This window comes from Elaeis guineensis, chromosome 5, assembly GCF_000442705.2.
Source record: "Elaeis guineensis isolate ETL-2024a chromosome 5, EG11, whole genome shotgun sequence".
NCBI classification, from domain to species: Eukaryota; Viridiplantae; Streptophyta; class Magnoliopsida; order Arecales; family Arecaceae; genus Elaeis; species Elaeis guineensis.
In genome coordinates, this window is record NC_025997.2 from 14,860,483 (window position 1) to 14,883,450 (window position 22,968).

At 37.0% G+C, this 22,968-nt stretch overlaps 2 protein-coding genes across 2 annotated transcripts; one reads left to right on the forward strand and one right to left on the reverse strand.

Annotated features, from left to right (window-relative positions):
• Positions 1-2,438: 2,438 nt before the first annotated feature.
• Positions 2,439-10,097, forward strand: LOC105037618 (Golgi apparatus membrane protein-like protein ECHIDNA). The gene is made up of 6 exons (XM_073257605.1): positions 2,439-2,600; positions 3,012-3,068; positions 3,163-3,366; positions 3,476-3,535; positions 7,629-7,755; positions 9,571-10,097. The coding sequence occupies exons 1-6, from the start codon at positions 2,586-2,588 to the stop codon at positions 9,657-9,659; spliced, it is 552 nt and encodes a 183-aa protein (XP_073113706.1). The 5' UTR covers positions 2,439-2,585; the 3' UTR covers positions 9,660-10,097.
• Positions 10,098-10,729: 632 nt separating this feature from the next.
• Positions 10,730-15,744, reverse strand: LOC140858092 (uncharacterized). Its single transcript, XM_073257606.1, has 4 exons — positions 13,503-15,744; positions 13,156-13,286; positions 12,516-12,601; positions 10,730-11,443 (listed from the first exon to the last, which is right to left on the reverse strand). Exons 1-2 carry the CDS (start codon positions 15,517-15,519, stop codon positions 13,261-13,263), a joined length of 2,043 nt encoding a protein of 680 aa, XP_073113707.1. The 5' UTR covers positions 15,520-15,744; the 3' UTR covers positions 10,730-11,443; positions 12,516-12,601; positions 13,156-13,260.
• Positions 15,745-22,968: the final 7,224 nt, after the last annotated feature.

Genomic DNA, 22,968 nt, shown 5'->3' on the forward strand with positions numbered 1-22,968 from the left:
ATTATGCAGAACTTTTGATTTTTGATAAGTTTAATCGGATCAAGAAAGATCATATAAATTGTTGAGTGCATTGCTTTGTTAAGCCCAAGATGCAAACAATTATTATAAGAGATGATGATTCTTACCTGATCTAAGTTGGCATGAGAGAGGGCCTATGACTCTTTACGTGACACGCTACTTTATTAAGCCGGAGTGGGTAATGTGTCTCTTTTAGTCACAGTGGGTAATCCGGTCTATTTTCTCCTTTCCCTCTCCTTCTCTAATTATCCTTTTCTTCCCCTAGCTACTAAGCCACTGAAGGTCTCCCTCCCGTTGTCGCCCCTCTACTGAAGCCTAGAGCCCACCATTATAGGATTGTAATAGCGTAGAGGGTGCATGTGTCCCTTGTACTTCCATTGGCGGTCGAAACGAAGGTTCTCTAGGCTCATTGGGCAAGGCATGTATTCTTTTTTTGTCAGCCCATGGAGGGATCTATGATAGTTAGGGAGGTTGTGGGCATTAGCAATGTTGAAGGTGGAGAAAGACAGCAAGATTGATCATGTTGGATCTCAGATTAAGCATAGTCATTAAATTCTTCTTTTCCTTTCATTTTTTTTCTCTCTACTCTTTTCTCTTTCTCTCTCCCCCTCGTCGGATTCCAACGGCTGGTCTGTGGAAGATACTACGACCCCTCTCTCATCGCTCTCTCTCTCTCTGCACCTTGCTCATCAGAGCTCAGTGGCAAAATAGATAGAGAGGGAAGGGAGAGATTTTGAGAGAGAGAGAGAAAGAGAGAGAAAAAGAGATGCGATAAGAATGAGGTAGGCGGGGTGAAGTTATCAGAGATGCTGATAGTGAGTGTGAAGGAGATGGTGAGGCTATCAAAGATGCCATGATGATTCAAAACCAGAGGGTGGGTGGGAGAGGTGGGAAGAAGGGGATTGAAAGAGAGAGAGAGAGAGAGAGAGAGATCAATTAGATCTAATGCCATTCTCTTCTCCTCTCCAAGCCATGCTCGGCTAGATGGTCAATCAGACCAGCATTGACCCTTTAGTTCAAGAAAAGATGGTGTCACATGAAAGGGCATACAACAGATGAAATGCCTTCATATTCTTTGCATTCTCACTAAAAAAAAAAGAGAAAAGACCTCATCTACTGTTTGACACGTAGAACAAAGGGCGATGGGAGATCTAAGTTACATGTGAGAGAGGAAAAACATCTTTCTTCTAACTTAAGAAACAAACAACGTTGTGGCATGTCTAAAGCTTGACAAATGGTATATTTAAAGCTTGACAAATGTCATGCTAGGAGAGTACTGGACTCTCCTTTAGTGCATCGTAAAAATATCTCAATTTTTAATAAATTTGGTTACTAAGTTACTTCAGCTTTTGCTAAGTTGAAAAACCAAAGTGGCAAGGAAATAACAATGTACTTACGGACTCATTTAAATGATGAATAAAATCTTTTATCAAATAGGAGATCAAAATCATAGTTGTTGCTGTAAGGCTCTGAAGGAAGAATAGCGAGGTCGGTCAAGATCAAGTTGGAGTGTTGAAGAGGATCAAATTGACGAAGTCCGTAGATGATCCTACAGAAGAAGTTCTAAAACTAATGAGGTATCTTTCGATTTAGGACCCTCCAATGCTTAAGTCAATTGGGACCTTGAGAACAGATAGTGAAAAATAGAAAATAAAAAAGATAGAAAGTAGAGAGAGTAGAATGGAGTAGGAAAAATTTAGATTTCCTTCGGTGGGAGAAAAAGTTCAGCAGAATCTTGACTCTGTGAGTTCTGACTTATCTTTGAAGGGACCCCTGCTGCCCTTTATATAAGAGAGGTTACTTAGCTGTTAAGCCATGAAGAGAGTTTGCTAGGTCATTGGTAACTATTTGATTCGGACGATCTGTTTGTTTGATTGTTATTTTATTATAATAAAATGGGCAGCTGTAGGAAGATTGTGGGTTGTTATTCATCCATGTGGAGTATAGCTGTAACATAGCTTGAGTTGTTATACATTCATGTAAAGTATAGCTGCAATATAGCTGTAGCATAGTTGGAAAGTAGCTAACTTAGAATGTATCTGTTCTTGAAAGAGATCTGTAAAATTCGATATCCCTGAGAGTAGGTCGGTAGTTGACTCGATCAACCATAATACAAGATTGATAGGCACCTTAGGTTGATTTAGATCGGCATAAAATCGATCTGCCAACTTCATCCTTAGATCGGCAACATGCCAATTCTCTCTGATGCTGCCGTGTGATCCAAGATCGGTTGTGTACTAACAATAGTCAACCGAAATTGGGTGCAAGTTTCTCATATCCAGCCTAAAAACATTTCAAGGAGAAGAGATCAACACCAATTGTAAGCCTCAACCCGCCTGACAACCGGCTCGAGTCGAACCGGATCAAACTTTTTATACCGGATTGAGTCATTTTTATACACAATTCAGCTTATTTTTTGGCTCCTTGGCCCTTAGACCGTCGGTCGATCGTGGAAGGACCGGCCCAACGAGAGCTATTTACCGACCCACCGCTCCTCTTCCCTCGTGATTCCGGCGACGAACGCCAACAGATCTCGGAGAGCGATTCCCAAGCCCTCTCGTTTCCAGATGGATCGGCTGCAGGTAATCCCTTAAGCCGAGCTCCGCAGTTTATGCTCTCCAATTGATTGGATCCCATGCACCGGTTAGATCTCTAGGGTTTGGGAGCCGCCAATTCGTTCCCTCGTCTCGAATCGATTAGCGCGAGTAGGGTTTTAGCGACGTGACCTATCTGGATCCGGAATTTTGGTTTGACGGCCACAAATTTTGGGTGTGATTCTGGTTCTTGATTCTTGGATCTAGTATTCAAGAATGATCAGATTATTAATCAGATCCGATTTCTTGCGGGATTTGGATGATCTCATACCTTGTGTTTTATTCAGTGGCGGATTTAGATTCTTTGACGTCAAAATCTTGATAGGGTTTGATGCTTTTCAGCTATTCTTTGGTTCGCAATTTAGTTTTTTATGAGCAGTGTGCGATTTCTGTTTGCAGCCTCCAAGGGAAAATTATGCAAATCCAAAGACTTGTTTTTTCCATGTTTTCTTCAAGGTTTGTTGTTTCTCCAAGAATACTTATTTGTTTTAATTTGTTATTACTTTCGTTTTGAAGTCGGTTTCTAATTTGGCGTCTTTGATGTCGATAGGCTGCAGCATTGGCGTTCTATATCCTCTCAGCTCTTTTCTTTAATAGTTTTGTGATCATTTTCGTGGTTACTGTTCTTCTTGCTGCTCTTGATTTTTGGGTCGTCAAGAATGTGAGTGGACGGATATTGGTTGGTCTGAGGTGGTGGAACGAGATAAATGAGCAAGGAGAGAGTGTGTGGAAGTTTGAGTGCTTGGATCAAGAGGTTTGAAATGTTACCCTGAAACGAGTTTTAATTAGAAATTGTTTGATAGGCCTGGTCTTTGATTTAAACTTCCATTCATCTCATGGTTTACTTATTTCTTTATGTTCAGTCTCTTGCTCGCGTGAATAAGAAGGACTCGTGGCTCTTTTGGTGGACGCTTTATCTCACGGTAAGTTATTTTGAGCAAGATTTGCAATCTTGGACTGTACCGCCTGGAAGGGGGGGTACCCTACTGTAGGGAAATGAGTCTCAGTACGTCCTGTATATTGAGTATTGTTGCGGATATTGCAAACCTTGATTTTGAAGAACAATTATTTTAGAATAAATTATATGTTCACGATTCAAGTGGTTTTCATCCTTTGTCTAGATCTCTAAGTAGCGAGAATGATGGTAATTGCTGGTGTAATATGCTTGCATTCCTTATATGGAATCAGCTGTCTTCTAGACAGGCCTTGTCACTTCTCACAAGTTCTAATGTGAATGACAACAACTCAGAATTTGGCAATTGAAATACAATAGAAGAATGTTTTTAACCATCATTATTAGGATAATATGTTGATTATGTATGTGTATTGTCGGCGACGCTTGCATGTGTTATTAAATGCACGAAAAAAGTATGTGTTGATGTAGACTTCTACATGCTTGCTTACATAATTTCATGCATGTGCGATTATAGAAATTTTATTTAGAGGAACACATGCAAAAGGAAGGCTAAATGCTAAGCTGTTTAGTAAGGTAGCCAGTTTCAAACTCCAAAATGGCATATAATACTGTGCTGGTACAAAATCTTTTTAGGGTAAATTATGTTTTTGGTCCCTGAACTAAGTCAGGTCTTCTTAAATGGTCTCTGAACTATAAAATCCTAAACTCTAGTCTTTTAACTATTTGAACTGGTTTAATGTTACCCTTAGGTATGATTCCGATGGTTTTTTCTCCTCGAAATTTGATGTGGCAAAATCCGATGCCTATGTGGAGTATTCTTGGCTCGTATGGCTCAACAAATGCCGACGTGGCTTAAAATATTTTAAGCCACATCATCTTCTTCGTTTTTATTTTAAGCCACGTCATCTTCTTCCCCAAATGCCAAAATTCCTAATGTTTCATCTTCCCAAATCTTCATTTTCTTCACCAAATCTTTATCTTTCCTAAATCTCTCATCTCCCATCTCTCTTCTTCTCATTCCCAAGATCTCAATAGAAAAATAAGAGAAAGAACGAAACCCCTTGCCTCCATGGCCAGCCCCATTCTCCTCCTCCCTCACAACCATTTTTTCTTTATTTCTCACTACATCTCATTGAACTCTTCCTACCCATCCTTTTTCAAATCTCTCATCTCCCATCTCTCTTTTTCTCATCCTCAAAATCCTAATGAAAAAAGAAGAAAGAAAGAAAAATCTCTTTCCCTCCATGGCCCCATCCTCCTTTGCTCGATTCTTCTCCTCCATTCATCTCCCATTGTGTCCTCCCAATGCCTCCGTCAAGTCAGTGTTGGTTTCATCCTCCTCTCATTTCAAACCCCCTTTCCTCTATGGTCCTATCCTCCTTAAAGAACAGAGATCGGAGGAAGAAAAAGAAAAGAAAATATGATGGGGAAAGAAGAAATAATGCCACATAAGCGTCACATCAATATTTTTTAGATTTTAATGCCACATAAGCACCAGATAAACACTGGATGTTACCACATCGAATTTTCGATGAGAGAAAATTGTCGGAATCGTGCCTGAAGGCAACATTATATATATATATATATATATATATATATATATATATATATATATATATGTATGTATGTATGTATGTATGTATGTATGTATGCGTGCGCGTGCGCGTGCGCGCGTGTGTGTTTGTATGTGTGTGTGTGTCCTTCATGTGCCCATCTTTTATCGTTGTAGATCTGTCATTTACCTATTGAATTGTTTATATACTTTGCATTACACTAATTTGATATCGTAAGGACCATTTGGTCCAATTGGTGTAGATAGGCGCAACTCGTTGTCACCGAAAGTCAATTGAAACAAGCCATTAGTGGGATTTACTAACCCATTTTCCATATAAGTGAAATGTGTCTTCAGTTTCCAATCGTACAACCAACATGTACTGTGCTATTGAAGGTTTTTGTTATCCTTAGGCAAAAAGTACACTTTTATACTATTCTTTTTTCTTTTCTTCTTCTGGATATCCCTGACAAACATCAGTAGCTCGATCAAGTATGTATGCAGTCTTTTATCAATAAGAGGAAGAAAACCTGTCCTATAATCAAAAGACTGTACTGAATTTTGATGCATAGCTTGCATAATTTAGTAGAATAAAGCATTAGAAAATAGAAGTAAAATTCTAGGAGCAAAACTGTGATTCCATTTTTTTCTTTTTGACTGCTTAGGAGCACTTCTTTGCCATCTGTGCTCTAATTGCCTAGGAACATTGGTTGTTATCTTGTATCTCACATTACGTATTGCAGTGAACCTGGGAGACTCTACTTGCTGAAATCTAGGGTAGCAATTTCTAACCTGGGCCTGCCAAGCTACTCAAACTAGTGCAAAATAGAAGGGTTTAACTGAGTGCTTTCTATAATTGGGTCAGTTTTGGTTGCCATATATAGTCCAAATATAAATGGACTGTGCTTGGATCCCCGATTGACAGGTCCCCATGTATAGGACAAGCTTTCAAATCTTAGCCATGTGCCCCTAGGACTGGTAGCATGGAGGTGGGCCGTGGGTTTGTCAAGTTCTGGTTAGGGCGATTAAGAAGATAATGTACTTCATGTTTAAGGGAGAGAATAAAAAGCACAACATGTTCAGGATTTATCATGTGATGTTCTTCACTTTGATCTCCTCTCACCTGTCTCTTACTTTATTTGGATGCCTAGGTCTAGATTTCTTCTTTGCCCAGTTCTGTTGTTATGTTTTTGAGGTTTATGACTGACAAGTGACAAGTTACATCGGTTGGCAGATTTGGTAGTTGTCCATATAATATTGCATGGGTTCATTCTTTTTAACTTGATTATGAATGGGCTGGATATGTCTGAGAGTTATTTAATCCAACCTAACTTATTGCCAGTTTTACTATTACCAAAGCTTGGTTTTAAAGGTGAGAGAGCAATTATGAAGTTACGGTAGCACAACTCAACCATATAGGCTCCAAAGAGATAGTTATGCATTTTCTGCTACTAATCTTCTGTTCTATACATTCTAATTTTTAAGTAACATACATAAAAGAATCTCCATTTTCTTCAAGCTTACTGAGTGTCGGCAAATTTTGGAAAACCACATATTGTCTTCTTCAACACCCATTTATAACACATGTTTTTTTTTTGTAAATTTCTGTAGTAATGTGAGATGCTACTTGTAAAGATATCCTCATAGCATAATCAAGCCAAAGTCAAATGAGGGGCATATTACCAAACCCTTACCTTATGATATGTACCAGGGTCAGTCATCTCCTCTTAAACTATCCGGTTTAGGGCATACTAACTTGAACTGGTTGATTACTAGGACAAAATGGGGATCTAAGTTGCTCAAATTCAGCTGAACCGCTCAGTTCCACTTGCTTTGGAGCATTTTGAATAGTTCGGGCTTTTACATAACCCTTCTGAGTCCCAACCCTCTTCAGCCTTCCGAGTTCCGACCCTCTCGCCTCTCAAGCCTCCTCGCCTCTCTAGTGCTAGGGTTAGAGTTCCGTTTCTGACAATGATGACTATGGACCATTTGTACGTATCCTTCCCTTCCGCCACATCTCACCCTCTCGGCCTCTCCATTCGAAAAAAGCTCTGCCGTGGAATCCCTTAACCCTTTGCTGTCTCCTCCCTTGAAGCCCCACCAGTGTGCCTCTTGCTTCACTGAAGATCCCCAACTCCCCAACTTCTTCTTTGCATCTTTCTCCCCCATCCGCTTCCTCTCCTTGGTTCTACGGCTCAGGTTGGTGTGGTACGTACTAGTACCATACTGAACTGGTAGTCGGCTATTACGAACTCCATTACCAGTCTGGCGAACCTTGACTATTACCATCTTAACTACCTAATTCTGAGAAGTCATATAACACTCTTGAAAGCAACAACCAAATTATGGTTATTTCCTTCTAGCAGTCTAAGTTGGCATGCAATTCTCCCCTACTTTCTTATTAACTTTAATATCACCCATCATAAATTCGTCTTACACTACCCTAGCAATGAAAAGCTGCATGTATCATATATGCATTACAGGGAAGCGTTTGCTTTATCACAACAATCTATAATTAGTTCTGAGAGGATGCTTCCTATTGGTGCAGGCTGTTGCATGGATTTTCCTTGGGATATTCTCGCTTATAAGATTTCAAGCAGACTATCTACTAGTTGTTGGAGTTTGTCTGAGCCTCAGCATTGCAAACATTGTTGGCTTCACAAAATGCCGTAAAGGTAGTTGTTCAATCTAATATTTTCTTGGTCTCTTTTGAATATTTTTTTTCACATATGATGACCCAAACTTCTATGCTAGCCCTTTAAAATATATATATATATATATATATATATATATATATATATATATATATATTGGGTTGGTCCGTGGCATAACTTGAATGGTATATAGTCAGCATTAAACATCATTGAGAGATCCAAAAGCTGAGCATACTGCATTGTTCTATCAGTTCTGAGTCATAATTCATGTGATGCTAATGTTACTTTATTAGCTAAATGTTAGGATTATAGCTAGATCTGTTAATGGTGGTGCATGGCCCTCTCGTAGCATAAAGGAGTTAAGAAGTTCTCCCACATTGTTGGAGAATATATAAATAAGAGTCATACTTCAACATTTGTGTAATCTTGAGATGTTTAACATGTTTAAGCATGTTTTTGGGTAAAAATAAATTGATGTGTTTCACTTTCATCAGTCTGATGAGTCTTTGGAATATAGATCTCTTGTACTCCATGATTTTCTCCCAAGTAATGTCTATTCTCAAAGAGCATGTAGTTTTGGATATTGAAATGGTATTTCTACTATGATAACACTTGAAAATGAAGACCTTTTTTATGGATGATTTTTTGATGTTTCACTAGTTGTAACTTTCACCTGAATAATTGTTACCTAATAAGATGTTAGCTCAAACACATGGAGAATTATTTAAGTCTGATTTAATTTGAAATGGGGTACATGAAGTGGCTAAAGGTGGAGTTCTTATGCTGAATGGATTTGGTGAAAGTCTCTGTCAGTTGTAGACCAAGTAGGGAGCTGGTTGAGTGTTTTGGACAATCTCTGGGCCTCTTATGAATAGTTTGTCTGAATTTGATGATGGGCGACACTTAAATTGGAATGGAGGTTTGTTTTGCTTTGCAAATATTTTATGAGGTAATTTTACGGTGAAAAATGTATCACTATGGGGCTAAAGGAAAAAAGTTGCATGCACACCACACAGGACAACCAAGTTGGAAGCAATTCTGTACATGTACAAGGATGCCTGTGCCATGGCTCTCTTCCATTATTTTTCCTTTTTATTTTTTTCCTTTCTTATTTTTATTTTTATTTTTTGACCAAAGGACACATGCAATCTTGGCCAGAGCAAAAGCACTCTGCAGGTTCTTTCTTTATTGTTGCTACTGGATGAGGAAAAGGTTGTTACTGTTGGATATAGTGAAAAACAGATACTGAATTTGGTAAAGCAATCTGGTGTCACATTTATACAATTAAACTATGATCAAGGTGCAGCTATTGCCATTCCAAGTGGTAGGAAACACGAACAATAGTTTGTAGATGGCACATAGGAATTTTATTGGTGTAACTACACTTGTTTTTGATCACTTATCTGTAGCACAATAGGTGTAGAATAAGAAGTTACAAAGCTGAAAAAAATTATGTTTTTAGATGCAATGGAAATGTCCTAGAAAAAAAGCTAATATTGGGAACTGTAACTGTTTAAGTTCCAATCAACCTTTTCCAGAACTCTGCCTTCATGTGATTTCTGTCCAATGTAATTTCAATTTTCTGGCATTGATTTCAAGAACTAATACTTATGCTTTCTTCAAATCTGGCATTCCTATTTATTCCAATTTGCTAGTGTTTTTTTTTTTTTCTTTCTCATTGATGTATGGTTATAATCTGCAGTTGTACTCATCGATGTTCTCAGATGTCCTGAATTTTTCTTCCCTTGGTTTTTATTGGAAATTGCACCATGTGTTTCTCTGCAGCAAATGCCTTCTGTATGACTGATACATTTAATTTTCCTTGTGTACCTACAGATGCCAAGAAACAGATCCAACAATTTGCTTCTCAGACAATTGCATCACGATTTAGTTCGACACTACAATCAGCTTTCAGTGTTGTATGAGATTGTATGGAGGGCATAATGTAATAGAGGGCATAATGTAAAAATCATGATATTGAGAAATTTTTGTGTTCTGGTCACCATGTAGTTTGTTTGATTCATGATGTCTTCCACCTCTAGGATACTAGCAGTAGGGGATCCTTCAATCTGTGATATCTTTGGATACAAGATGCTGAACTTTGACAAGCTGGTCTGCTCATTCTGTTCAATATCCCTGAGTAGGAAAAAAAAGCTCACACATTACCATGAGATTGTAGATTTTAATTTCGCTGTTTCAAGGTCGTGAAAGTGATTTGTTCCTGGCCTAGTTTTGTATCAGCTATTTAACCACCATTGCATTCACGACCACTTCAGGTCAAATTATGTCTTAACATTGTTTGACAAAGCAAACATATTAAGAGGCCATAAATCTGTGTATGTCAAATTTTGCCAATGGCTTGAGATTGCTAATTTCGCACCACATGTTGCTTGACTAGCCAGGTGATCTACTGAATTATGTCAGTCATTACTGTATATATTGTTAACTTATGTCAGTCATTACTGAATTGTAAACTGGAACAAATTTTGCTGGTTAACTATGCAGTTTAATACCAAGGTGTGAATGAATCATGGATTGTTTACCGAGGTTAGCCAGCTAGTGATATTGGTTGTTCCCAGCTTTTAGAAACTAGTGAGTTCTCCACCGGAGAAACAAGAAAGCCTGAATTACACCAAACTCAAATCTCAACCTTCAAAAAAAATTCTAGTTGCCCTATTGATCCATAAACATCCCTGGTCTTTACAACTTTTAATTCTCGTCTAGATGATTATACTTCTAAGCTTTCCAGTGGTTCTGTATGGGTTAAGGTAGGGGCTACAAACCATGACAAAACTTTTTATCTTTTAGCATTCGATTGTTAAAGGGAGACCAAAATAGAAAAAAAAAAATGAAGATAGAGGAAAAAAAAAAGTGAATCTGAAAAATTGTACTCAAACTTGAATTTCATTTCATGATTTTAGAACCTTTTTGAGATTTCAGCAGACAAACAAGCACTCTGTTTCACAAAATAACAATGAGTAAATAACAAAAAGGATATTCAAAGTAACTAATTGCACTGTAAGTGACATTCCAAGTGCTTTCTCTATTTATGTCACAGGCATCCAAAGATCCTCAAGCTCGAGGTTATATCAAGCTGAAGCAAGTAAATTATATACCAGAGGCTCAGATGAAAAACAACTGTATAAAACTCTTTCAACCTTTCTTTAATTTTTATTCAACATATTGCACAGTTGACATCATGATTATTGCCTTGTGATGTCCTCAACAACACAAGCATTAGCAAAAAGATTCAACCCATCAGTTTGGGACCAACTGTATGGTCCTGACATTTGATTGATCCCCATCCAGACATTTAGACTTCGAACTTGATCTGCATCTTTGACAAATGCTGGATTACTCGGGTTGTCTGCTGGCCTTTGTGGTCGGAGAGAAATCCTTTATGATGATTCAAAGCAGGTATAGTTCCCGCATCTCAAAAGGCTGTTATATGTAGACTGTAGCTTTCACATTAGATGACGACCAGATGGATTCATAATAAAAGGGAGTGCAATCTACTGGATGGTGACCATTGATGCATCGTCTAAAAAGCCTCTGTAGCAGGAAACTTCTACCTAGAGTAGCTTACTGCTTTGGAAACTCTGTGGTAAATCAAAATGCACCTGCTTCCTAGCCAGTTTCTTACTTCTTCGAGTGTTTTTAAAATGTCCACTTTCCCACGTTTGCACTGGTATCCACTCCCATGCTTGCTCTGATAACAAAGGTTTAAGGTAAAGGTAAATCAGCTCAATTTTGATACCAGAATCCACTGTGACTACATTAAGCGATTATGGCATCAATCTATTCTTTACTGTATCACAAAACATGTTTTAAACGGTTAGTACTGTGTATAAAGAATTACAACAACTGTATCACAAAGCATTTGTGATCATGTTGGTTTTGGTCATCAAAGAACAATGTGGTCAATCCATTTGCCTGAACAATAAGAAATAAAATGGGTGTACCACGAGAAAAGCACAGATTCATAAACTTTATATCAGCTGCCATATCAAGTGCTTATACTAATGGCTGTGACAAGTAGCAGAAATGAAGACAGGGCTTCCAACAAAATCACAATGAGTTTCCTAGGAGTATGGTTCAAAATACAATTACTCAGAACTTCATCTTGCAAACGTTGTTTAGGATACAATTATTGATAAGTGGAATAGGAGTTGTCCGAATTGCAAGTCAGTGTATTCACATGGAACATTCTGAAGACCAGGGGGCCAAATTATGAGCATAAATGATGAAGTATGCAAGCAAGATAAACATGTAATAGAAGTGTTGACACTTGACAGAACTGTATACGGACAGAATGAGAATACGTTAAGGTAAGGCTGGTATTGCAACAGAAATTAGAGTCTCTAAAACAGACCTGAATTGGGTTGAAAGGTCCAGGGTGTAAGCATGTGTTTGTAGAAGCTCGAATTGAAGCAGTAAGAGATGCTCAGAACAATTTTTTGATGGAGAACAAGGTCATGGGAAGAAAGTGATGAAGCATGATTCATGAAGCAATTCCAAATAGATACAAAACTATGATATGGTAGTTGCTGAAAGAGTTATTCCCTCATTCTGCTACATCCTAAATAGTTAAAAAAAATATATATTCCCTCAAAAGAAAAGATTGTTAAAGAGATTTCTTCATGAATTTTGACTCCATTAACTGTCCATTTTCATTGTAGAATTCTAGCAGACTCATGCAAGTTGCTGAAGTTGGTAAAGAAGGAAACAGAGATTTGAAAACAATCCAGTTTCAAAAAATATTTCAAAGTGAAGTGTCATACCAGAGGTTTAGTTAATCACTGTATGCAAGATTTGGCTCCAGAACACCGAATCCAAGACAAGTTACTTCACAAATTATCCGATCACACTGCAGAACATCCAAATTAATTGCTATATCTATAGCTCAAAAAATTATGAACTTAACTATAAAGTTAACATAAGTAATAATGCATGGCAGAAAGCAGAATAAATTTTCATATAGATCAGGACAATCAAGAGAAACCAACAGCAGCATTTAAAGAAAGAATTCCTTCTGGACTAAAATTTTCAGGAATAGCAAGGATAATATATACAACCAACTAAGCAAGGACATTGTAATTTATATTGTTAAACATGGTCAGAAATCACAAGGGAACAAGGTCAAGATTATTCTTGCAAGAAAATGACCAAAAACCTGTTGATGATGCATATGGCACTCAATTAACAAAGTTCAATTCTTTTCTTTAATAATAGATGTAAATGAGCAAAGACCAGGAACCATCACTATGATAGACAAGTGCGATAATCATTTTATTCTCAATTTTTTGGGTCCAAATAAGATACACTTGGTTTGATTGCTCAGATTTGTAATAGCAACATTCTGCACACTTCTATTTGGTGTTAATCATTACTTTTGTATCTGAACAAGTTCAGAATTCAAACCTCAACAGCCGTCTTCTTTTCCAGGCTCACCTGGAGAATAAAATGCTCCTGCTTATGGACTTGCATCTTCATGAACTTGAGAGCCACTAACCAAGTTGATCATGTTTACCTGAGACTGAAATCTCCAGATGCTGCAGACAAACAAGTAATATGAAGAGAAATTTTGCAAGACAACAGGTTAAACAGAAAACAAATTCCTCTTGGAAATCAAATAAGTTTATCTTTTTTACAAGAAAGTTATATCCTATAGCATAACAAAAATAGCCAAACGGTTAATTAGCAACCAAATATATTATGGAAAAGATTATCAAGATAATCCGAATGATTTTAGCTACTGCAAAGCATACCTTCTCTATAATTCATATCTTGTGTGTTTTTAGACTTGATTGCCTCTATCAGTCTTTCAGAAACTGATCTGTCAAGAGTAAAGCCACGCTCCATCATATGGTCCCAGATCCTACAGGCTGCATTTACCTTTCCTTCCTTTAGAAGTCCTCCAATCAATATCTTGTATGTCACATCATCAGGAGTTACTCCCCTCTTGCACATATCTTCATATAGATTCATGGCTTCATTTACTCTGAAAGCCTTGCAGAGTCCATTTATCAAAGTGCCATAGGAAACTACATCAGGGGATATCCTCTTCTTGATCATGTCATGAAAAAAATTGTGAGCAAGTTCCATTCGACCGGCCTTGCAAAGGTGGTGTATCATAATATTATATGCATTGACGTTTGGAACCACTCCAGCATCAAGCATCTGATCAAAAAGTTCCTCAGCTAGATCAGGGTGCCCTACTCTAAAGAATCCATTAATCAGAGTACCATATGTCACTGCATCCGCAATTATTCCCTTAGAACGCATATCCTTGAACAACTTGTATGCAGATCCCATGTTTCTTGCCTTGCAGAGTGCACCAATTAATATGTTGCAAGATACAACATCACAAAATCCTATAGCATCCATTTCATGAGCTATTAAAGCATAAGCCTTTTCAAGCTGGTTAGCCTTGCAAATACCCTTTAATAGTTGATTGTAACTATGCCTGTCAGGGGATATTCCACTCGCATCCATCTTTTTTATCAATTTCTTAGCTTCATCCAGCATATTTTCATTGCAATAATGATTCAAAAGTATGTTGCATGTAACCAAATCAGGTTTGCACCCATATCTTTGCATGAATGACACTATTGCTTGGGCTTTATCAAATCTACCAGCTTTACAAAATCCACTTATAAGCGCATTATAAACAGGAATACTCAACTCAATCTTCATCCCTATCATTCCCATTGTCAGGTCATAAGCCATATCAACCTTCCCATGGTTACACAAACCAACTATTAATGCACCACAGGCAACACCATCTGGCCTAAACCCCTTTTTCAACATTTCATCCCATAGCTCTATGGCAGCTGAAAACTGTCTAATAACACACAAACCATTGATGATTGTGGTGTAAGAGACAACATCAGGCTCTCTTCCTTTCTGAATCATAGTTTGCAGCACCATAACAGCATCATCCAACCTCTTCTCTTTGCACAAAGAATTCAAATATATGTTATAAGCCCAGATATCTGGGACAGACCCCATTTTATTCATATCTACTAAGAGCCTCTCAACAAGCCTAAGATTCTTCACTTCACACAAACCAGCAATGAACCTTGAGTATGTAAACGAGCTCAAAGAGAATTTCTCTGGGATCATCTTGTTGTAATACTTCTCAGCCAAATCAAAGCAATGATTTTTAACTAGTAGACCTATAAACTTATTGTAATCCACACTAAATATGCGACAACCAGAAGCTATCATCTCATCAAAGATTTGAATTGCTGAATCTATCAAACCAGCCCGGGCATAGCCAGATATTAGAATCCGATACACAGAACGGTGCAATGAGAACCCACTGCTCCTTATTCTTCCTAAAAATTTCGATAGAAGATCAAAGTCTTGATCTTTCAGCAGCAAACAGATCACAGACTTGATGGTGAAGTGATCATGCTCGAAACCCGGCTGGGATTCGGCCCACACGAAAAAAAGGAAGGCCGTTTCGGAATTCGACAAGCTCTTTAGTACCTGATTAACAATATAGGTGTTCAAATGTACATCAAGCCGCTGCAACTCCATCTCCACCGACTCGGACCATTTGTTGGATTGCAACGCCCTTCTAATCCTGGAAGAGGAATCCGCAAATGTGGGTGCCGTTGTTTTAAAGATCTCCGATAGGTTCTTGTGGGGTGCCCGCAAGCTTTTTGGTTCTGTGGTGAGTGTGGAACGGAAGAAGCCGGACATGGAAGCGAAGGGAGAAAGATACAGAATGCCAACAGGTTTTCGGAATGGCCCATTCCATCTGACAGCCAGAAACATAAGAGTCTTCTCAGAGGATTTTCGTCGAACAATTGAGAGGAGAATACGTAGAACCAAACCATGTACCAGAGTAGGAACTCGAGGAGCTTGGAGAAGGAATCAGTAGTCGATAAAAGGGTTTGGAGGGGCTCTGAAAGATCGTGGGTTCAGCTTTGGATGGAGTGCCCGGAAAGACCGCTTCGCCGGCGCCAATGGCTCTGAGAAGATGGATAGCGAACGAGAGAAGGCGCGGGAGTAATGCGTGTAAGTCTGTGAGACTCGGTCCCCTTTTGAACTACTCGATCCAGCGGGTAACGCTGCAAGAGGTCGGGTCGGATCAAGAGTACGAAGGGCAAATTTAGCAGAGCACCCGAACCGATCCAGGTCAGAGAAGATGGATTTTATCCAATCCAATTCGAATTTGAGATAGGTATGAGTTTCCGACTTTTTTTTTTTTAATATAAAAAAAATAAGGTACTTCTCTAATACTATATAAAATAATTAAGAATAAATTATATTTTTAATTCTTAAACTATATCATATTTTTTAAAATAATTCTTAAACTACAAAACCATAATTTTTAGTCTTTGATCTTTTCGAATCATCTTAATATTATCTTTCCAGCGACTTTCGCTCATCGATTTAGTTGTTTAGTTGGCACTGACGTACTTACGTGACAAAATTGTAGCACCATGGTAAAAAAAATATTTGCCCTATTTTCTGTCATCCTCATCCGAAACCCTTCTTTCATTCGCTGTGAGTGAAACCCCACTCCTCCCAAATTCTCTCGATCATCCTGTCGGTGTAAAGGATCTTCTCCAATCATCCTCCCGAAACCCTAATTTTTCAAACTTTTTTTCTATTTCCCCCCTATGGTAGACATTCTGTTACTGCATTCGCCATGGATAGAAGCTCAAATATTGAGTCTAGCACCTCCTATCGATCTAGGGCTTGAACAATGAGGGAGCTAGATTTTATCTTTGTGGGCAACGTGCTCAGATAAGGACCTCATGGATAAGAAGAAATCCAGATCAAAGATTCTTTGGTTGCCTATATTTTAGGATATGAGTTCTCTTTGGTCCTAACTCTATTTTTTTTCGTCTTTTTGATTTTAAAAAATTGCCTTTGTATAGGGAAAGATGTCATGTGATTATTTCTAATGGTATGATGAGAAGATCTGCTCCCGTGGAAAGATGATGATTAATCGGCTCAATGAGAAAGTCGACGCGATGGAGGAGGAAGTCGGATGCTTCCGCCACAAACAGAGGATGTATCAGTTGATTATTTTGCTATCTTGATTGTTGGTGTATTGCTTTTGAAAAATTAGCAGTAGCAACCGAGTTTGGGGGATGCTATCATTTTGTAATGTATTTTGATAGTCAGAACTTGTTAGTGATGCAGGTTTATGGATGTAGGTTGGGATTCTAATGCATATAAATGAAACCCTTTTTGTGATATTATTGTATCAAAATTTGCCTTCTTTATTTCTCTGATTGTTTTTGAATGCTGTAAACTTATAAACAGATATTTCTATGGAACCATAAAAAATCACAGTAAAATTAAGCTAACCCGTTTAGATCATCAAATGTGCTAAAATTTCGAGGATCAAATGAAAATACTTCGAATAGTATGATGACCAACGAGATAACAACCATCCAATGGGCTCACGACAATAGTTCATTAAAACCTTAGTATAGCATATGCATAGAAATAGGGCTACGTCACAAGTTGTATGGAATGAATCAAAAAATAAAATAAAATATCTGTAGACCACCCAATGCGTTAACTGACACTATCTTATTGGTAGACTATTCGAGGTGGCCAAAATGGTCTAAAGCAGATCCATTGATCTTGGTGGACCAAATGAAAAATATTTATATAGTTCAAGGACTAATTGACACTATCTGCAGACGACCCAATGCATTACCAACAGTAATTCATGAACCCAAAATAACATGGACACAAACCTTCATTTTTTCTGTTCCTCAGGCTATTCCTTCAAATCTGCCAAAGATCATAGAGACTTGAAGGAAAAGTTTGATCGCTCAACCCTCAGAGAAGAGAAGACTATATTTTTCTTGAGAAAATACAACCAAACATTAAGTGATCAATGTTTTCTGCTTGTATCGAGCACAAAGGGCATTGACTAGGACTTTGTATGCCTTTTTTTGCAAGAATATCAACTGTAAGCACTTTTTGATAATAACATAGCCAATTGAAGATCTGCACTTTCTCCGAAATCAAACACTTCTATATGATTTTACTAAAGAACGATATTATTCCTCCATTGATGAGGAAATAATAACCATGTTTGGCAGTGGTCTTAGAAGAGTGTCATTTCTAACTTCTGTAGTCTTGTCCAGATTGTATGTTTAGGTTATTAATAAAGTATTCACACACAGAGTTCATTAGCTGCCTTGTAACTAGGAGGGAGTCTGAATTGATGCTCCCACTGATCAGAAACCAGATGCTCCACAATCGAACCCCTCATTTTGTTATTGAACAAGTACAGATTGGGCAGTTGTTTCGAAAAAGCAACGTTCGAAGCCCAAGCTTTTCATGCCAAAAGGAAGTCAGGCCACCATTTTGAACCTGAGGAATAGAGAAGAGTCGAAACAGGTTAAAAGGCTTGCAGATGCTTTTCTAGAAGAATAAAGTTTTCTTGATTCAGGTAGAAGCAAGATCTATTGGAGCTATCTTAGTGTAGTATATATTCGGAATCAGAGAGCACCATTGTCGCCATTGAAGAATTTGAATCACCATTTTAGTAGTAGAGCTTTGTTGAACAAGAACAGGTTAATTAGTCCCAGGCCTCTGAACACTTTTGGCCTACATATACCAGATAAATTGATCAGATATTTAACACTACCTTTACTACTATTGCAGCCCAAAGGAAAGCACGGCAAGAACGATCTATCTTTTATATGATAGCCTCAAGCAATGATAACACAGACATCCAATATATCGGCAGTGCTCAGATGATGAAATTTACCAACACTAAATGATGAGCTATCGAGTGAATTGTTTTCTTCCATCCTGCCAATTTCTTCTCAACTTTGTCCGTTAAGAACCTCCACTCAGAAACCCTCATAGCTTTACGGTGTAACAGAAGATCCAGGTAAGTAATGGGAAGAGAACCCACCTCACACCCAAGGAGCTTTGCCATGTTGTCAGCTCGTTTCTCTGACAGATCTAACCTAATAATTTGGGTTTTTTCAATAACATTGTTCAATCTTTTAGCAAGGACTTAGAGAAGATTTTGATGACTGCATGCTCCAAACATATTGGCCTAAAATCTGTGATGGTAGCTAGTTCAGATTTTAGGTATCAGCACCATGTGCAATTAGTTAAACCATTGAACATCTATTTTTTTTTGGTGTTGAATCGCATCAATGTCCCAATCTAAGGAGGATAGATCTAGGTTCCTTTGAGGGTATAAAGCACCCCAATCCATTTCAGTGTAGGTTTCAGCAGCACTTCCAAACATTAGTGCATAGTGCTCGTAGAAGGATCTCTGAATCTCATCTTCAGTATCGATTAGGTTCTCCTTATACATGATTTTCAATATCTGATCTTGTGATGATAATTTAATGCACTAATATGAAAAAACTTCATATTTCTATCGCTATCACTAATCTATTGTTTTCTTGAATAATGCTGCCAGTATGCCTCTTCCACCTGTAGCACATTCCTCAGTTGTTCCTTGAGTAGGCTACGCTCATAACTTTCTGATTTAGACAGTACTTTTTCTTCTTTAATGCTATATAGTTGTTCCAAAAGACTCAATAATTCTCTTTTTTTCTCTATGTACTATACACCCGAGAATGATTCTATGCTCTCAATCTAGATCGGAGATAATGTAGCTTCAAAACAAAATTTTTGCATGCATCAGAATCACCAAGAGTTGATATCCACCAGAATTGCACCATTTATTTTCTGCTAACCTGAAGTTATCAAACAATCTCAAAATGAAAAGGATGGTGCAACTTATGAGTGGTAGAGTGGAAGGAATTTTTAGAGAGAAAATAAAGATTTTGGGAAGACAGACGGTCGGTTTAGAGAAAAGAGGTTGAATCTAGGGCAAGCTCGAACCGCCCAAACGAGGAAGAAAGAGGAGAGGAAGTTGGTTCTTTAATGGACGATTTGAAGGGTGAAGATTGGTGGGAAGAGAGATTTTGAGAGAAACCTTTGGTTTAAGAGAGAAGAGAAGGAGAGCTTTCGTTCAGTGGGAGAAAATAGAAGAAGGGTAAAAGTCGGCTCAACGAAAAATTTCTCAATAAAAAGAGAGCGCCCGAAGGATTTTGTCAAAAATTACAAGTTTACCCTAGGGTCGACCCTGGGGGTCGACTCATGGCACGAAAAAATTCAAAAGAATGATGGAAAAATTTTGAAAAAAAAATTGAAATTTTGAGAGAAGAGTGTTTACCCAGAGATTGATCATGTGAAGGATAGTTTTGAGTTTTTGAGCTCTTAAGAAAAAGGAGAGATGAGAATTGAGCTCAATAAATTTGGTTCAATGAATTTTTGGCATTAAGAATTTGGAATTAGAGAGATACTTAAACTAATGGATCAAAGATTCCTAGTTCTCTCTTAATTTCATAAAATCTATCTTCACTTAAGGTCTTAGTAAAGATGTCAGCCAATTATTTTTTAGTACATACATAATCAAGAATTATATTATTGTTTTGGACATATTCTCTTATGAAATGATGTCTAATTTTAATATGTTTTGATCTAGAGTGCTGCATTAGATTTTTAGTTAGATTAATAGCACTAGTATTATCACATCTTATGGGAGTTTTATTGAGTTTGATGCCAAAGTCCTCAAGTTGTTGCTTAATCCACAAGATCTGAGCACAGCAACTTCCGACTGCAATGTATTCGGCCTCGACCGTAGACAGTGTTACCGAGTTTTGCTTCTTGTTAAACCAAGAGATTAAATTAACTTCAAGAAATTGACAAGTTTTACTAGTACTTTTTCTATCTAATTTACATCCAGCACAATCGGCATCTGAATATCCTATTAAGTCAATTGATGAGTCCTTAGAATACTATAATCCTAGAGTTTATGTACCTTTTAAATATTTAAGAATTCTTTTAACTACGTTTAAGTATGATTCTTTTGAATTTGATTGAAAGCGAGCACATAAATAAATACTAAACATAATATCTGGTCTACTAGCAGTTAAATACAATAAAGAACCAATCATCCCTCTATAAAGTTTTGAGTCTACATTTTTACCTCCTTCATCCTTATCAAGCTTACATAATGGACTCATGGGTGCACCAATTGCTTTGGAGCTCTCCATTCCAAATCTTTTGAGTAGTTCTCTTGTGTACTTGCTTTGGGTGATGGAGATCTCTTCCTTTGTTTGTTTGATTTGGAATCTGAGGAAGAATGTAAGTTCTCCCATCATGCTCATCTCGAACTCTCCCTGCATGAGCTTGGCAAAATCTTGACAAAGAGTTTCATTAGTAGACCCAAAAATAATGTCATCAATGTATATTTGTATAACTAAGATATCATCGTGATTTTTTTTAATGAAAAGGGTTGTATCTATTTTTTCTCTTGAAAAATCATTTTTAAGCAAGAATTTACTTAACCTTTCATACCAAGCCCTAGGTGCTTGCTTTAGACCATATAGAGCTTTATTTAATTTAAAAATATGATTAGAAAAAGTATGATTTTCAAAATCAGGAGGTTGTTCTACAAAAACTTCTTCAATAATATAACCATTTAGAAAAGCACTTTTGACATCTATTTGGAATAATTTAAAATTCATAAAGTATGCATATACAAGAAAAAGCCTAATTGCTTCTAATCTAGCAACAGGTGCGAAGGTCTCATCAAAATCAATTCTCTCTTCTTGATTATAACCCTTTGCAATCAATCTTGCTTTATTCCTAATTACATTTCTATGTTCATCCAGTTTATTTCTATATATCCATTTTGTGCCAATTATTGAATAATTTTTAAATCTTGATACTAAAGTCTATACATTATTTCTTTCAAATTGATTAAGTTCTTCTTGCATTACATTTATCCAATTATAATCTTTTTCAGCTTCATCTATGGTTTTAGGTTCAAGATGAGAAACAAATGCAAAATGATTGTATGCATCTCTAAGTGAAGAATGAATTCTTACTCCATGTGTAGGATCACCAATGATTAGTTCCTTGGGATGATTGTGATCAAACCTCCATTCTTTGGATAGATCATTTGTACCTTGAGGTTGTTCTTCATCATTTTGAATTATTGAGTCTTTTAAAGTGAGCTCCTTCATCCCTTCTATATAAGAGGATCTGCATCAGCAATACCTTCATTCTTCCTTGAGGGAAGATCATTAGTCTCATCAAAAATAACATGTATTGACTCCTCTACTACTAAAGTTCTTTTGTTAAAAACTCTAAAAGCTTTGCTAGAAGAGAAATAACCAAGAAAAATAGCTTCAGTGGATTTTGCATCAGATTTTTTTAATCTTTCTTTACTATTGTTCAAAATAAAATATCGGTAACAAAAAACGTGTAAATATACAATATTTATTTTTCTTCCTTTCCAAAGCTCATAAGGTGTTTTCTTTAGTAATGATCTAATTAAAGCATGATTTAATATGTAACATGTCGTGTTAATTGCTTCTGCCCAAAAGTATCTTGGGAGGTTGCTTTCACATAGCATGGTACGGATGATTTTTTCAAGAGTCCTATTTTTTTTTTCTACTACTCCATTTTGTTAGGATGTCCTAGGTGCTGAAAAGTTATTGTCAATACCTTTTCCATCACAAAATTTTCAAAATCTTGATTTTCAAATTCGATTCCATGATCACTTCGAATATGTTGAATTGAAAAATCTTTTTCATTAGTAACTTTTCAATAAAATTTTGAGAACACATGAAAAGTTTCATCCTTATGTGCCAAAAAGAAAATTCATATAAAATGAGAGAAATCATCAATAATTATAAAATCATATCGTTTTTCACCCAGACTAGTAGTTCTAGTGGATCCAAATAAATCCATGTGCAATAATTCTAATGGCCTAGAAGTTGAAACAATATTTTTAGATTTGAATGATACTTTTATTTGTTTACCTAGTTGACATGCATCACAAATTCTATCCTTTTCAAAATTAAATTTAGGTAAACTGGTAATCAATTCTTTTTTAATAAGTTTTGAAAGTGAATGCATGCTAATATGTGCAAGCCTACGGTGCCAAAGCCAACTAGTCTCATTAATTTTGACAATCAAGGCTACTAGGTATTGTATGTTTATCTTGAAAAGATCATTCAAATCTACCATATAAACATTATCATGTCTATGCCCAACAAATTTAATGCCTTCTTCATTGGGACTAGTTACTATGCATAATGAAGATTCAAAAATAACTTTGTACCTTTTATCACAGAATTGACTAATGCTTAATAGATTATGTTTCAAATCATCTACTAACAAAATATTTTCAATATACTTGAAGGG

Bases quoted from the DNA above. Each gene is read 5' to 3' on its own strand.
- LOC105037618 (XM_073257605.1), top strand. The intron at 3,367-3,475 runs GTTTGAAATGTT...CTTTATGTTCAG, and splicing joins TTGAGTGCTTGGATCAAGAG to TCTCTTGCTCGCGTGAATAA. The intron at 7,756-9,570 runs GTAGTTGTTCAA...GTGTACCTACAG, and splicing joins CTTCACAAAATGCCGTAAAG to ATGCCAAGAAACAGATCCAA.
- LOC140858092 (XM_073257606.1), bottom strand. From the start codon at position 15,519: ATGTTTCTGGCTGTCAGATGGAATGGGCCATTCCGAAAACCTGTTGGC. The intron at 13,287-13,502 runs GTATGCTTTGCA...GTTTGTCTGCAG, and splicing joins AGATATGAATTATAGAGAAG to CATCTGGAGATTTCAGTCTC.